The sequence below is a fragment of the Oncorhynchus mykiss genome, chromosome 17 (assembly GCF_057628025.1).
Source record: "Oncorhynchus mykiss isolate SJ-2025 chromosome 17, ASM5762802v1, whole genome shotgun sequence".
In the NCBI taxonomy this organism is placed as follows: domain Eukaryota; kingdom Metazoa; phylum Chordata; class Actinopteri; order Salmoniformes; family Salmonidae; genus Oncorhynchus; species Oncorhynchus mykiss.
The window spans coordinates 43,019,207-43,036,524 of record NC_143038.1 but is presented as its reverse complement, the minus strand read 5'-3'; the positions used below and the strand labels follow the sequence as shown (position 1 = coordinate 43,036,524).

The 17,318-nt window shown below is 44.1% G+C and overlaps 1 protein-coding gene across 5 annotated transcripts; it reads left to right on the top strand.

Moving 5' to 3' along the window:
* Positions 1 to 3,461: 3,461 nt before the first annotated feature.
* On the top strand, positions 3,462 to 16,829 carry LOC110494248 (tubulin monoglycylase TTLL3). Of its 5 annotated transcripts, XM_090204298.1 has the most exons (14): positions 3,462 to 3,649; positions 5,854 to 5,926; positions 9,671 to 9,762; positions 10,766 to 10,931; positions 11,484 to 11,539; positions 11,621 to 11,749; positions 11,963 to 12,077; positions 12,542 to 12,661; positions 12,746 to 12,929; positions 13,083 to 13,228; positions 13,545 to 13,788; positions 13,978 to 14,413; positions 15,834 to 16,482; positions 16,520 to 16,735. In XM_090204298.1, the coding sequence occupies exons 2-14, from the start codon at positions 5,911 to 5,913 to the stop codon at positions 16,615 to 16,617; spliced, it is 2,451 nt and encodes an 816-aa protein (XP_090060424.1). In that variant the 5' UTR covers positions 3,462 to 3,649; positions 5,854 to 5,910; the 3' UTR covers positions 16,618 to 16,735. The 5 variants fall into 5 exon arrangements, with proteins under 5 accessions (XP_090060424.1, XP_090060422.1, XP_036806233.1 ...); XM_090204296.1 differs by having other exon boundaries at positions 3,511 to 3,649; positions 12,746 to 12,890; positions 15,834 to 16,829; XM_036950338.2 differs by having other exon boundaries at positions 3,511 to 3,649; positions 12,542 to 12,890; positions 15,834 to 16,829.
* Positions 16,830 to 17,318: the final 489 nt, after the last annotated feature.

Below are 17,318 nucleotides of genomic sequence, written 5' to 3'. Positions count from 1 at the left end.
AACCAAACGTCATTATTAACAGAAAACATCTTGTTGTGTTGTCCTCCGGTGGCTAGCTAGCTAGCTAAAATCATCCCTTTCCTAAATTAGCCACGGATGGAGATAGGGATTTGTACTTGTGGTTTTACTTAAATCTCTGTACTGGCCAATGATTATAACGGCAATTCTGATCCAACCATAAATTCATACATTGTGCCCTTGACCTGAGAGAATGGAAGCTCAACAATGTAGCTTGATGTAGTTTGCTAATGTTAACTAGCTGGCCTGGCACATCTTTTCCCATGAAAGGAAGTTAGGCTGGCGACTAGCAAACAAGTATTTTAGCCAGGTAGTCTAGGACCTACAAAAATAAATAAAAAATGTACTTTATGACAAAATGTACATTAGGCAACATGGAAGAGGAGGAAGGCATTGGTGAGTCAACATGTTTTTTCAACTTGCATGCATGCACGCACACATACACCACGCACACACACAGAAATCAGTACCATTGACAGCCACATCATATTTAGCTTACGTTGATTGGACTAAATAGTTTTTGGTATCTTTTAGTTTTCCCTGTATTACACTAAGCATAGGTGATTAAATGATGTTGAAGTTGAAATGGTGCTGTTAGTGGAGGCCGCTCCTGTTTTCATTGCGCCTTGCAGTAACTCCGTGGTTTACCTCAAAAATGTTGGAAAATGTTGGAAACATTACCTTGCCTTATTATGCTGTAGGTCATGTTTGTTACATGCAGTATGTTTTGTTGACTTCAACAGACAGTTGTTGCTCTCCAGTTTTGTAATGAAACAAATGTGTGGTTGAATTTTTCTGCCACTGTGTCTTCTTATTATCTCGGCCTAGGCCTATACAGTGGGACAAAAAAGTATTTAGTCAGCCACCAATTGTGCAAGTTCTCCCACTTAAAAAGATGAGAGAGGCCTGTAATTTTCATCATGGGTACACTTCAACTATGACAGACAAAATTAGAGAAAAAAATCTAGAAAATCACATTGTAGGATTTTTTATGAATTTATTTGCAAATTATGGTGGGTGTGCCCCTCGTAAAGAAGAAGTTACAGGTCTGTGAGAGACAGAAATCGTGCTTGTTTGTAGGTGACCAAATACTTATTTTCCACCATAATTTGAAAATAAATTCATTAAAAATCCTACAATGTGATTTTCTGGATTTTTTTTTCTAATTTTGTCTGTCATAGTTGAAGTGTACCTATGATGAAAATTACAGGCCTCCGCATCTTTTTAAGTGGGAGAACTTGCACAATTGGTGGCTGACTAAATACTTTTTTTATTGTCTATATTAAACATGTTGAACACTGACCACGCCGCATTTTGGTCCTCCTCTCCTTCAACGGAAGAAAACCGTTACAGAACTAACAGGTTATAGAGCAAAAAACGCTATTATCACAACACATATGTTGTAATATGGCTTTTTCTTCTGAAATGGCTACCCTGGGATTTTACTCATGCACCGCTACTGGCAGCTGTAGAACTTTTTAAGGTCCATGCCAAATCTTTTCAGCCTCCTGAGGGGTAATAGCCATTGTCATGCCCTCCTGAACAACAGTGTTGGTGTGTTTGAACCATGATAGGCCCTTAGTGCTGTGGACACCGAGGAACTTGACGCACTCCACTACAGCCCTGTCGATTTGAATGGGGGCGTGTTCTGCCCTCTGTTTCCTGTAGTCCACGATAAGCTCCTTTGTCTTGCCCACATTGAGGGAGAGGTTGCTGCCCTGGCACCAATAGGCTGTCTCATTGTTGTCAGTGATCAAGCCTACCACCGTTGTGTCATTGGTGCATATTGAACAATTATATTGCAAAGTACAGCCTTACCTAAGTATCTTGGGTCCATAAAATGGGGTAACAGCCTACTCAGTGACACCACAGAACACAACTGCGAAGAGTTTACACAAATATTAGCATCGTAGCTCTTATTGCAGGACTTTGACTGTGGGAAATCACCTCACTCATCAACCTATTGACTGGTGAGCTAATGTGGCTCATTTCAAAGTAGTGTCAAAGTCCTGCAATCAGAGTTATGACCTTAATATTTGTGTAAACTCTTCACAGTTGTGTTCTGTGGTGTCACTGAGTAGGTTGATACCCAATTTCATGGACCCAAGATCCATATGTAAGGCTGTATATTACAATATAAATGTCAAATACACACAATAGACGGACTGATGAGGTCATTTCCATTTTAGTCATTTAGCAGATACTCTAATCCAGAGCAATTACAGTTAAGTACCTTGCTCAACAGCACCAACATATTTTTCCCTAAGTCGGCTCGGGGAGTAGAACCAGCAACTTTTTGGCTGCTGGCCCAACGCTCTTAACCGCTAGGTTACCTGCCGCCCGCAGTCCTGCAATATGAGCTACAACACTAATATTTATAAACTCCTCATAGTTGTGATCTGTAGGTGTCACTGAGTAGGCTGATACTCCATTTCATGGCCCCAAGATCCATAGGTAAGGCTGTACATTGCAATATGAATGTTCACTACACAGTAAGTTGACTGGTGAGCTAATATGCCTCTTTCCCCAGTGGTGACAAAATCCTACAATAAGAGCCACAACGCTAATATTTGTGTAAACACCTCACAGTTGTGTTCTGGATTGATACCCCATTTCATGGACCCAAGATCCATAGCTAAAGCTGTACCATTGCAATATGAATGTTAAATACGCACAATAGACTGAATAGTGAGGGGATTTCCCACAGTTAAAGTCCTGCAATATGACACTAATGTTTGTGTAAACTCTTCACAGTTGTAAACATTTCATGGACCAAAGAGCCATAGGCATGGCTGTGCAATGCATACAATATGCCCCCAATGCAATTCTGAAGTCTAATACAGCCACAGTGCGATTTCAACTGATTTTGATTTTTGGGTCAAATGAACAAATTGTCTTTTGTTGAATTTATATAACAACATTCCAAACTTGTTAAGCATTATCTTGTCCAAATATGCAATGATTCCACTATTCGTATCTGTTTGCATCCGTTTCAATATGGGACTTTGATTTTGAAGGCGAACCACAAATTCTACTATTATGGCTAATCATTATTGTGGCTAGCTTCACATAGGTGCAAAAGCAATGAGCAACTCACCATGACATTGATCTACCATTGGTGTGTTAGATACCACCCACATGATTTTGATTGACACCCCCTCATTATCATATTGGAGGAGGAAATACAGAAATAAATGAATGAATAACTATATAAATAAAATGAATAAATACATAGATAAAAATTAAATACATAAAATGTATACATTTTTATCAGTATTTTTTTTATTTCCTTGCTCATTTAATTATGTGTTGATTTATGCATTTATTTATTTATTTAATTATGGCAGGTTTGGACCTTCCATATCTCCTCGCCTTCTTCTCCAACCCATTGGATGAGAAAGCCAGAGGTCCCGCCCCACTGACCATCACCTCCAATGGGTTTTGAGAAGAGGTGAGGCGAGAGCAGGAAGGACACAAGCATTCTGCAATTGAGATTCTCCCAGTGTGTAGGAACTTGAGGGAGGAGGCAGGATTGCGCAGGTATTCAGGTAGCAGTTGGGTCACGGCAGTCAAAAGGAAGCAAAATGGTGCAAGCGGCAGCTGGGGGAATAAAAGCACCATGGGAGTACAGGTGAGTTCACAGTGAGTACAGAAATGACCGTGAGCATGATATTTGAAGCTTAGATACAGATATTTTTTATTGGCAACAGATTTGCCATGTGTTTAATAACCCCATTATCTGTATTCAACTAATTGCCTGGGAATGTTTGTATTTTCCATATTGCATGGTAATGGAATTATGCTGAGATTCCTGTTTTTCCCTATAAAATGTATACTAAATAAAAAACACAGTTTCACAGGACATTGTACTAAAACACATTTACCGGAAGGACTATGCAGCTACAACATTTGGTTCTTTTTTCCAGTAAATTTTTTTTTTTTTGATTTACTGTGGAAATTGTTCAAAGTAGTCATTGTCCTTAGAGTTGTAGGGTTTGATATACTTTACAATCAATGGTTTTTGTTTGGCATGCAGCATAATTCCGTTACCATGGAATTGCCCGTAGGCTACTCACCGTCTGACTATAGACTATACAGATTACTGCACTTCAGTGCTCATCGGGAGAGAGGATATTTTGGATATTTTGAGTGTCTTTTCATTCTGGATAATGAACTAATTATTGTAGACTTGTCTAGCCTCGGATGTGACAGTACATATTTAATCTCTATTATTGAGTGGGCTTGGTGACGAGGTAGCTGTAACTAGGTAAGAAGAATTACATGTCAACATTGTGCATTGAGATTTCTGCCCTGTGTTTGCGTGCATGTTTATTTGGTGAACATGACCACAGTCTGTGAAAAGCCTCAGGTGCATGTGGGAGGGGTGTATATGTGTATACTCCAGAGTGGGTGGGGGTTTGGCAAAACAGGTGACAGTGTATGTTTCGGCTCGCCACAGATTAACAACCACCTGACCCAGATCACTACCCACTCGCTGTGTCATTTTAAGAAAACCTGCCCTACAGACAGCTAACAGCAGAACCTGTGGCTGTGTTTGAAAGTGTAAAGTTAATGATGCATTGTGGGTAAATGGTGACTGACTGATCTATAAATATTAATAAGTAGTTATTTATGATGCAAGGTGATTTGTAGATCAATCAGTCGGCAGTTGCCTTCACTGTCGGCTTCACTCTGTGAAGTGACTGCTTAGTCTACACTGTAAATAAATCCTGTTGTTTTTACGGTCATTTACTGGCATTTACTGTAAATTGCTGGGAAAAAAAGTCCAGTATGTTAGAAACTTTACAGTAATGTACTGGTAAACGAAAATGTATTTATAATTTACGGTAACATACTTTCTTTAAGTAAGTTACTTTAAAAACAAAAGTTTTCATTTGTTTGTGTATACATACACAGCACATTCTCCAGTGTTAAATAAACACAGATTCTGTTAATTTTAATACTGGTCCAGTGTCTATATGGGTCTACAGTTTTCAGTGTTAAATTAACACACTGCTTAGTGTAAAGCCTTATTGGTATATTTCCCAGAGTGCCTTGCTGTTCGAGTGATTTGTAGTTACAACCCAAGATTGTATTTGTTAGTGAAAGAGACATGGTTGTTCCATATGACTTGTGGCCTTCACCAAGTGAGCTCCTAAATAAACATGGGGTCATTATTAATTAAATAAGAGTACAACACATTTTTAGGGCCTTACTTTGAGAGCTGAATGTTACCCTATTGAAGTTGCCTGACATTTGAGGTTTTCAAGCCTGCAAGTCACATTGTAATGAACTGTGAAGGGATGTGTGATTCTTATTGGAATCCAGCCGCAACCTACATTCAGAATGATTGCCAGGTTTGGGAAGATAAATGATGAGACTACCTAAACCATTTGTAATGAAACAAACATTTTAGTAATGGGTGCAACAAGTCCAATTAACAGATTGTATTAGTTTAGAAAAATGTTTGTTATTTATTTGAGTAGCATAAGATTAATTAAACCGTCAATGCAAAAGCAATTCTAAAAATCAACCTGCAATAGAGAATGTTGGGAAATATGGTAATGATGCCATGGTTTTGGTTTAACACTGGTTATTAACACCAACACTTGGGTTCATTTACACCAATGAGTGTTAATTTAACGCCAGAATCAACACTATAAATGTTAGACTGAAAAATCCACACTAGGTAACACTTAGGTGATTTAGGAGTAACAGTTGGAGCGGAGCTTGCGGTTGCCTGTGTCATAAAGGTCCAGACCTATTGGCTGGTAGTGTGTGTGTGTGTGTGTGTGTGTTCTTATGAGGCATGATGATTATCTATTCTCTCCTTAGATGACCAGAGAGAAGGGGACACCAGAGTGACAGATTTTAGCCAACCCTGAGAGCAGCATGCAGCACATGCCTCGTAAGAACACACACACACACACACACACACACACACACACACACACACACACACAAAATGTTGGTGGAATACTGTATGGCTGCCACTTTGCTATTTAGTTATAATTTTGGTGTTTATCTTTACTTTTTTTGCACTAAATATATCCTCTATCATTTCTTATGATCAACAAGAACTTTTAAACATCAGATCGACCTCAATTCCAGCTTTGACTTCTGCTCTGCCCCGGGCTCTTTGTGTAATTTTTCAGGCTATCCAAGAGGAAACGCTGGTGAAAAAAACTGCAATATGCTCTGCTTTTCTGTAACATGCACTGTAACAAATTACTGTACATTTATAACAAACCTTCATCTAAGTACTGTAATTATAAATTACTTAAATGTGTCACCTTCTCCAATGAAGATTAAACACTTTTTTTGCAAATCTATATATATATATATATATATATATATATATATATATTTTTTTTAAATGACAGTCTTTTATATTATTTTAATAGATGCCTAAAACTCACTAACGCTTTGAAAAACTCACTAACGCTTCTATAACTCTCATCCCCTTGGAATGAGTGCATCCAAAACCAAACTCCTCTCCAAAAAGACAAAACATTCAGTCAAACTAAATTGTGAGCCAGGGCAACACACTGGCTAAACGCAAAACACAAAACCAATTGACTGCTCACCCTTGAAAGACAATCAGCTACCAAGTTGTCCTTACCACGGAGGAAACTCCTGCAAAATCCGTAGTAGCTTTCCTCCCGTGATTTTCCTCAGTGGAATGGTCTTTGGGAAACGAGTGGCAGCACACATGATGGTTAAGAGAAACTGGTTACCACTCTTTGCTTTGGGAAAAGGATCAACACAATCCACCAGAACCCTTCTGAAAGGTTAGTCAAAACCAGGAATAGACTGCAAAGGTGCAACCGGCACAGCTTGGTTAGGTTTATCCGTCCGCTGGCAAACTCGACAGGATTTACAGTAAGCCACAACATCCTGTTTCAGACCAGGCCAAAAGATGTTATGCAAGATACGGTCATACCATGACCCAAAGATGGCCTGCTATACTACCATCGTGAGCCAACCTCAGTATCTCTTGTTGAAGTATAACTGGAATGACAATTTGAGATACACATGCCCAGAAGTGGTGCGAGAATGCCATTTCCTCAAAGTAGCCCACATGAACTCCCTTAAACTCCTCCGGACGTATCTCAGCAAAAAGAGGAGAGAGTGAAACATCTTTACTCTGTTCAGCAATCAGTTGCTTCCGAGACATCGACGTGTCAGCTGTAGGAACACTCTCTTCCTTCAGTGGTCCTACAAACTCGCTCACCTTTGGGTTTTTCAAAGGAGAAGTCAACTCAGGAGGTTTAGCGAAATCAGGATCACCCATAAATGTCTCGGTCAGATCAACCATGTTGGGATTGCTGACATCCTCAACACTGCCGATCACTAACGAGGTGACACCAATCGGTGCACCCTATGTGCTAACGAGACTCCCAAGTGGCGCTGCGGTTTAAGGCACTACATCTCCATCCTTGAGGCGTCACTACAGACCCTGGTTTGATCCCGGGCTGCATCACAACCGGCTGTGATCGGGAGTCCCATAGGGTGACGCACAATTGGCCAAGCGTCGTCCGGTGTTAGGCCGTCATTGTACATTTTAAAAATGTTCTTAACTGACTTTCCTAGTTAAATAAAAAAACATGCTATATATGCTATTGTCCAACATCAAAACACACATGGAAAAAATAAACCTATAACAAGGGGTATGCTTCTTCAGCAACAGCAAATAGGGTGCTGACTCTAGTGCAGTGGAAGTCCCGATCCATTGTTCACCTGTCTTGGAATACCCGATGGTCAAATGCTGACCCTTCTAACTATCCAGAGAGCTTTCATCTGTTATCGTGACTACAGTATATAGTCCTCCTTAGGACAAGAAAAAAACAAGCTGACACTTAACGAACTGTACGAGGCTATGAACAAGCGGGAAACCATCAACCCGGAGGCTGCCTTTCTTGTTGCCAGTGATTTTAATTCCACTTCATTAAGACATGTTTCTTTCATCACTAGGAGCGATAAAAATCACTGTTACTCTAACCACATGCAAGCATACAAAGGCCCTCCCTCGTACCCCCTTTCGGCAAATCAGATCATAACTCTATACTATACAAGCAGAAGCTTAAACAGGAAGTACCTGTGATGTTCTCCGTTGGGAAATGGTCAACCCGAATCGAAGGCTATGCTACGAGAGGGGTTGGTGCTGGAACTAGAAACTGGGATCTGTGCTATTGCTGGGGCTGGGACTGGATACCATGGGTTGATGATGCGTCTGGTGTTGGGACTAGGGACCGGGAACCGGGAACCAGGACTGCTGCAGGTTCTGGGTCTGGATCTGGATTTGTAGAGGGGAGGAAGGACAACCTGAGGAGCCAGCAGACACACAAGGGAGCCCTAGATCCAGAGGTCAATGGTGATACTCCCCTGTGACCTGCTCGCTCCGGGTGAAGGTTTGATCTTTGGTTCTTCCTCCACCCCTCATCTGAAGCTGGGGCTTGTGCTGCAAAATGGGTACTGGGTTAGTGCTGGGTCGGGATCTGGGTCTGCAGAGGGGAGGAAGGACAACCTGAGGAGCCAGCAGGCACTCAAGACCCGGAGGTAAGTGATGGGACTCGCCTGCGGCATGCTCGCTCCGTGTGTAGGTCTAGAGCTTTTGTCCTTCCTCCTCACCTCTTTTGGTGTGGTGAAGAATGGCTCCTGGTTCTGGTCTGTTTCTGTGAGAGGGATAGGTATAGAGTGAGGAAAGGGGAGAGAGATGGAAAGGGAGAAGGGGGTGGTAGAGAGTATTTTCATTGGCCTGGTCTGGTGTTGAAGGAGGAGTGATGTGGCGGCAAGGCTGGACGATAGTGGGAACATGGCCTCGTCACACTCACCAACAGGTTGTACATGTATTATTATTTTTTTTTTTTTTTTTTTTTTTTTACCTTTATTTAACCAGGCAAGTCAGTTAAGAACAAATTCTTATTTTCAATGACGGCCTGGGAACAGTGGGTTAACTGCCTGTTCAGGGGCAGAACGACAGATTTGTACCTTGTCAGCTCGGGGGTTTGAACTCGCAACCTTCCGGTTACTAGTCCAACGCTCTAACCACTAGGCTACCCTGCCGCCCCAATGGTATTTGGTGTGAGTGCGACCAAGAGGGCAGTTCTCTGTAAGTACCTTGTGCCATCTATGAATTGATTCCTTCGTGGGGAGGCAAACATGAACAGTCGGAGGAAAGTCCTTCTGTTCGGAGTGTGTTGTCAGGGTCATAATGATGGGTTATTGGGGAGGTCTGATCACACACAGACCTATTTTGCTCACACACACAACACGCACACACATTCATACTGACTCTACACACACGCATGTACACATTGACCTACAATTATCATATACCCTGCTGCTACTCTCTTTATCATACAGTATATCCTGATGCCTAGTCACCTTACCCCTATACATATCTAATCCTACCACTCCAGTATCCCTGGACATTGTAAATATGGTATTGGCATTGACCCTGGAACAGACCCTGTATATAGCTTACTTACTTTCTCGTGTTCTTCTTATTTCTATTTGTCGTGTTTTGTTTTACTTGACTGACAATAAAACAGCAACATTTTCTCTCAGACCTTGCGGGGGGCCCCGCCAAACTGCGGTACGCCACTGACACCATACTGTATACTAAATGTATGCCTGTTTTCCCCCATAGAGGGGAGGGTGCGTTGCAGTCCGTTTAACCTGCCAGAGATAAACCCAGACAGGCTGAAGACTGCCAAGGCTCTGGTGGAGAAGGCTGTCCAGGTAAGACAGTTGTCTCTCACAGAGGCGCCATGCCCAGATGGAGCACAGGGCCACAAAGTTAGGTTCCCAACCTCCCAACCTCGTAACTAGCTACCAAGAAACAATTTCAGGCTATCAATCAAGTTAGACTAACTATCTTGCAGGCTGGCAAGGTTGGTAGACTTTATAAAAGCAAGCAATAACTTATATTTCTATATTTAACCCTGTAAGGTGACTGAGAACACATTCACAGCAATGACCTGGGGAATAGTTACATGGGAGAGGAAGAATGTGACAATTGGAAGCTGGGGATGATTAGGTGGCCATGATGGTATGAGGGCCAGATTAGAAATTTAGCCAGGACACCAGTATTAACACCCCTACTCTTACAATAAGTATCATGGTATCTTTAGCGACCACAGAGAGTCAGGACATCCGAAAGACAGCACCTTACACAGGGAAATGTTCCCAATCACTGTCCTGGGGCATACGACCAGAGGAAAGAGCACCTCCTACTGGCCCTCCAACACCACTTCCAGCAGCATCTGGTTTCCCATCCAGGGACAGACGATGAGCAATCCTGCTTAGCGTCAAAGGCAAGCCAGCAGTGGGATGTATGGTGGTATGCTGCTGGCAAACTAAATGTATTGAATAAGACTCCCATTCCTTTAAAAAAATGTACCCAGATTTGAGCAGAGAAGCCCCTCAGCCATCCTCACATACTTTTTTGGGGTGCATGATGCCCCTGGTCTCTTTCTCTCTCTTCTCTCCACACAACCACTGTCTGGGTCAACAGCAGACACACCACAACCAACACATTGCCTACAGCAGTGGTCACCAACCCTGGCCACACTGAAGAGAGACAGGGTATGCAGGGTTTGGCTCCAGCCAAGCACTAAGGCACCTGATTCACACCTGATCCAAAGGCCAGAGGAAAAATATTTCATACACTGCAGCTCTCCTGGACCAGGGCTGCAGACCAACTGACCTAAAGACACTTTCCTACCCTCTCTCTCTCTCTCAGCTACGGAGGGTTTTCTCTGTACAGGGCCCCTATCCTGTGATCCGTGCTGCCTTGCAGGCCAGAGGTTGGGTGGAGCGTCGACTGCCACACCCCGCCCCAAAACCAGCAGGCCATTGTCATGGTGAAGAGGATGGTGAGGATGGGGATGACAGTAATGATGACAACGGTAAGACGGAAGCTCTTCATTGGGCAAGCACATTAGGTTTGAATACATTTGTCAACCCACAATCAGACAGTGGCAAGGAAACTTTCAAGGAAGAAACTAGCTCTTGTGAGGTATTCTGTAGTCCACAAAGGCTGTAAGAGAGACTTCAACAGTTTTAAGTTTGAGCCTACTTATAAGGTAAAGCAGAATCCCTGCTAATGGTATGGATAGGGTACTTAGATTAATAGCTGTAGTGTAAATGTAATGGGCGCACCGGTAGGATGCTCCTAGTCCTAAGAATAAGATACAACCTGAGCCCATACCACATCAACCAAGATATGTCACACCGCACACATTACTCTCCTGTCAGGACAGAGCTTGTCATCGCTTGAGTGAGAAGTTGACCCCGACCACAAGTCTAGAATCAGATTAGCCTACTAAAAACCTAACCCTAACCATTAGGGGGATTAGAAAATATTTTATCATGTATCAGTGGTTAGGAGCAGCAACCTTCTCCCATTTCTACTCCTATGTTCTACATACTTTTATGTACTTCTCTCTCTTCTTTTTCAGACAGAGGGGTGGAGGGGGCGAGGGGGCACGACCCTGATGACATGTATGACCTCATGGTGAGCTGCTGTTTGATGTGATGTCACTGCTAGATTTTTCCCCTTTCCTGTCCCTCTTTCATTCACCCTTTCTTCCCCCAGTCTCGTCTGGTGCGAAATGAAACAACATACTTCTACTGGACGACACGGAGGGATGAGATTGACTGCCGCTCGTTACGGAAGGACCAGATGACCAATCATTATGCAAAGTCGGGCACTTTCACCACCAAGGTCACAGTCTGAATACAGATTGCACTCAATTCACTTAAGGAAATAACGGGAATACTCAGGCTACATTCTAGTGCCTCTCTCTCCCTCCTATTTTATTTTATTATCCTGCTATTTTCTCTACTTTACTCTATTTTATTCAGGGATACATAATGAGTAATTATAATGTCCCTCTCTCTCTCTCTCTCTCTCTCTCTCTCTCTCTCACTCTCTCAGGTGGGTCTGTGTGTGAACTTGAGGAACCTTCAGTGGTTTGATGCTACAAACCCAGACACATTCTTCCCACGATGTTACAGGCTCGGGGCAGATGATGAGAAACATGCCTTCATTGGTCAGGCCACTCTCTAACTGTCATTCTGTCCTGCACCCCAAGATGCATGTCTTTCTTTCTGTGATAGCTCAAGGTAGTAGTTTCCCTTAGGATCAGATGACCTTAACCCAAAGTCTCTAACCTTAACCATTAAAGGTATGTAACAGTATCTGATCCTGTATCAGTGGTTAGAGGGACCTTCTACCCACTTCTCCCTGAAGGCACTTGTCCTTCTGCAAGCAGCTCTCCATCCCCAATTCACAGTCAACATTACTGTATAGTACATGTTTATTAGGATTGTCTAATTGAGAAAAGTCATATTTTTCATTATCCCCTCTCTCTCTCTCTCTCTCTCTCTCTCTTTCTTTCTTTCTTTCTTTCTTTCTTTCTTTCTTTCTTTCTTTCTTTCTTTCTTTCTTTCTTTCTTTCTTTCTTTCTTTCTTTCTCTGGCCCCGCTCCCCTTCTCTCTCATCCACTTTTTTTAGAAGACTTCAGGAGGACTGCATGTACTAGTCTGCTGCAGCACATAGTGGAAATGAGTGATGGAGAGGGAAGAGAGCAAGTAGAGGAAGAAAAGGTGGAAGAGAACTTGTCACAATCCGAGGGTATCAGAGTGATATACTGCACACACACAATACATTGCAATACATTGTGCCATTCTCAATGTCAACCCAATAAGTCTTCTCCAGGCCCTAGGAAACGCAGAGCAACTCGATTGGTCAGTCCAAGAATGATTGACAGGGCTTTGCACGTATGCCAGGAGTTTCTCAACAGCTTGGACCACAGTGACATTGATGTCACCATGGAAACGCCACCCTCCCTCACAGAACAGCAGTGGGTCAAGTTCATGCATGACTACTACCTGGTCGTCCAGTGAGTGTGTTGTGTGTAGTCAAGGGTCATGTGTTAGTCATTCATAGCTTCATTGTCTTTGTTCAGCTAACCCATAGGTACATAGTAGCACTCGACTAAGGTATTTGGTTCAAATACCCCTGTGTGTGTGTGTGTGTGTGTGTGTGTGTGTAGTGAAGGTGTGGGGATCGAGGGTAGTGGTGTGTATGTGGAGCGTTGTCAGGCCATGCTGAATAGACTACAGGTGTGTCCACAGCTGGAGACGGATGGCCTCCACAACATCTGGATCATCAAACCAGGGGCCAAGTCACGGGGCAGGGGTGAGGCTGTGTGTGTGTGTGTGTGTGTGTGTGTCTGAGGGACAAATTGATATGATGCGTGGGGCAGGTTGGGTGTGTGTCATAGGGTTTGCTGTGTATTTTAATGTTCATGTGTTTTCGTAACTCTTTCTCTTTCATATCTTATTAATGTCTACCCCTACACCCTCATCCCCTTGCTTTCTTTCCTTGTACTCCTCTCTTTCCCTCTCGTTGTTGTTGTCCCTCTTTCCTATCTTATATGCCATTCTCTTTTTGTCTCGGCCCCCCTTTCTCCCTCCCTCTCAATCACCCTCTCTTTCCTCCCACTCCCCTCCAGGTATAATGTGTATGAATCGCCTCGAGGATATCCTGAGGCTGGTGGACAGTGACCCATCCCTAATCAAGGACAGTAAGTGGGTGGTGCAGAAGTACCTGGAGCGCCCCCTGTTGGTCTATGCCACCAAGTTTGACCTGCGCCAGTGGTTCCTGGTCACAGACTGGAACCCCCTGACCGTGTGGTTCTACCGCGAGTGCTACCTGCGCTTCTCCACCCAACCCTACTCCACACAAACCCTGGCTAGGTAAGAGAGAAGGAGGGGTAGTGAGTGAGTGAGTGAGTGAGTGAGTGAGTGAGTGAGTGAGAGAGAACTTGCTTATTTACCTGATCCACATCAGTTTTCCTTTATCAAGAGGTATTCTAGAGCAGTAATACCAAAAATATCAATAGTCCATTCTGTCCATCTCTCTCTTTCTCTCTCCACCTCCATCAGCTCGGTCCACCTGTGCAACAACTCCATTCAGAAGCATTTCCAGCCGTCTCAATGGCGCCACCCGGAGGTGCCCAAGGACAACATGTGGTCGTGCTCCCAGTTCCGGGCCTTCCTGCATGCCCAGGGCCAGGGGGCATCGTGGGGGGCGCTGGTGGTGCCTGGGATGCAGCGGGCAGTGGTCCACGCCCTCCAGACGGCCCAGGACCTGGTGGAGGGGCGCAGGGGCAGCTTTGAGCTCTACGGGGCAGACTTCATGCTGGGTCGGGACCTGAGGCCCTGGCTACTGGAGATCAACGCCAGCCCCACGATGGCCCCCTCCACGGCAGTCACCGCCCGCCTCTGCCCTGCCGTGCAGCTGGATACCCTGAAGGTGGTGCTGGACCGACGGGCAGACCCTGGTGCCTACACAGGGGGCTTTCAGCTCATCTACAAACAGGTAAGGCCAAGGGTATACAGTGGGGCAAAAAAGCATTTAGTCAGCCACCAATTGTGCAAGTTCTCCCACTTAAAAAGATGAGAGAGGCCTGTAATTTTCATCATAGGTACACTTCAACTATGACAGACAAAATGAGAAAAAAATCCAGAAAATAACATTGTAGGATTTTTTATGAATTTATTTGCAAATTATGGTGGAAAATAAGTATTTGGTCACCTCCAAACAAGCAAGATGTCTGGCTCTCACAGACCTGTAACTTCTTCTTTAAGAGGCTCCTCTGTCCTCCACTCGTTACCTGTATTAATGGCACCCGTTTGAACTTGTTATCAGTATAAAAGACACCTGTCCACAACCTCAAACAGTCACACTCCAAACTCCACTATGGCCAAGACCAAAGAGCTGTCAAAGGACATCAGAAACAAAATTGTAGACCTGCACCAGGCTGGAAAGACTGAATCTGTAATAGGTAAGCAGCTTGGTTTGAAGAAATCAACTGTGGGAGCAATTATTAGGAAATGGAAGACATACAAGACCACTGATAATCTCCCTCGATCTGGGGCTCCACGCAAGAGCTCACCCCGTGGGGTCAAAATGATCACAAGAACGGTGAGCAAAAATCCCAGAACCACACGGGGGGACCTAGTGAATGACCTGCAGAAAGCTGGGACCAAAGTAACAAAGCCTACCATAAGCAAGGGCATTGAAGATGAAACGTGGCTGGGTCTTTCAGCATGACAATGATCCTAAACACACCGCCCGGGCAACGAAGGAGTGGCTTCGTAAGAAGCATTTCAAGGTCCTGGAGTGGCCTAGCCAGTCTCCAGATCTCAACCCCATAGAAAATATTTGGAGGGAGTTGAAAGTCCGTGTTGCCCAGCAACAGCCCCAAAACATCACTGCTCTAGAGGAGATCTGCATGGAGGAATGGGCCAAAATACCAGCAACAGTGTGTGAAAACCTTGTGAAGATTTACAGAAAACGTTTGACCTCTGTCATTGCCAACAAAGGGTATACAAAGGGTATATAAGTATTGAGATAAACTTTTGTTATTGACCAAATACTTATTTTCCACCATAATTTGCAAATACATTCATTAAAAATCCTACAATGTGATTTTCTGGATTTTTTTTTATTCTCATTTTGTCTGTCATAGTTGAAGTGTACCTATGATGAAAATTACAGGCCTCTCTCATCTTTTTAAGTGGGAGAACTTGCACAATTGGTGGCTGACTAAATACTTTTTTTGCCACACTGTATGCATAGACAGACATACATGCAGATCATCCAGACACAAGCTTGATGATCACATATGATGAGTCTATGCAGACTATACAAAGCATTCCCAGGTACTATGTGGCATGAATAATACCCAGGCCCCATCAGGAGTGTGTGAACATATCTTGTTTCCTCATTCTCCCAGGCTACAGTTGAAGTCCCTCAGTACATGGGAGTTAACCTGCTGGTGGAGGGAGCCCCGCTAAGACGACCCAGACTGCCCCCACATAGAATCCGTGTCATCCTTGACCCCCCTCTCACCACACACATTCACACCCGCACCAACCAATCAGCCTCAGAAACAGTGGACAAATCCTCTAGTCATAGACCATCTCCATGCCACCGCCCCTCAGGCAAAGAGAACCAATCAAGGTTAAGGGGGAATAGGTTCCACAAAAGAGATGAAGAGGGTGGAGCTCTGGGGCGCCAGCACACCTCCCCTACTCTGAGGTTGTCTCAGAGAATGGCAACAGAGCGCCCTCTGGCACTCCACAGCGAGCACCAGAAGGGGGCTCATTGCCTGGGGATGAGTCTCAGCAGAAATTGGCCTCTCCGCCTGGTTCCCAGGAATCTGTCCCACTCCCTTAGCACCCCCTGTGGCATTTTAGGGGTTGACACCCACCCCTTTCACCCTAACCCCCACCCCAGGCCTGCCCCAGGACCCTGCACCGCCCGGCCCTTCCTCCCCCAGTCCTCCCTGGGACCCCCACGCAAGGCTCCAACCCGGAGCCTGCCCACCCTCTACGGCCCCATCCCAGCCCTGGAGGTCTTTGGCCTGCGCCCCAGCTCACTGACAGAACCCTTATCTGGGCCCAACTCTGGCCTCCGACCCTGGCCTCCGCATACACCAGTTCCTCCCCCACTTCCACAGGCAGGCTATGGCCACCTATAAAGGAGACTGCGCCGGTGGAGGACCCAAATCCTCTTGATGTAAATCCTTATCTGAAACATAAGGGAAAACACGAAACTGACTTTGGCTTAGCATTTATGGGTAACGTCATAATGTACTTGACAGACGGGGCTTTGCATGGGGGGAAACGATCTCTTGAACTGTCATGTGTTACTTACTCACTTTTTGAATTTTATTTGCCTTGAAAGTAAAATGAAATAGAAAATGAAATAAAGACTTTCCATCTGTGAAGTTAATGTGTCTTGTATTCAGTGTTAGACTACACATACATGACCGCCTGCAGATATCACTATCAGTGATCCTTAGGATGAGTTTTTGTTAACTGGGTTTATCCTGTATTGGTAATTGTATTTGGTTATGCATAAATCATACATAATTCAAATGACATTCAAATGAAAAGTTTCAAATATCCTAAGAAACAAATCAGTTAACTCAAAAATACACAAAAAAATCAGATTACAAAAGAAATCACAACTTTTGTTTCTTTGTTTAACAATGGTTGCTGAATGTAAATCTTGCCTGTCTGAATGCTGAATGTAGATATTGCCTGTCTACGTTTTATTTATTTTTAATTCTTGAGTGGTTGGTCTGGTGGAGTGTTTGGCAGTCTGTCTGTGTCTTGTTATTGGGGGAGGGGAAGGTGTGAGGTCTGAGTTGGGATGGGATGGCAGCGGTTGGATGGGGTGAGCGTTGTGGTGGCTGCTGCTGTGTCCAGGGTTG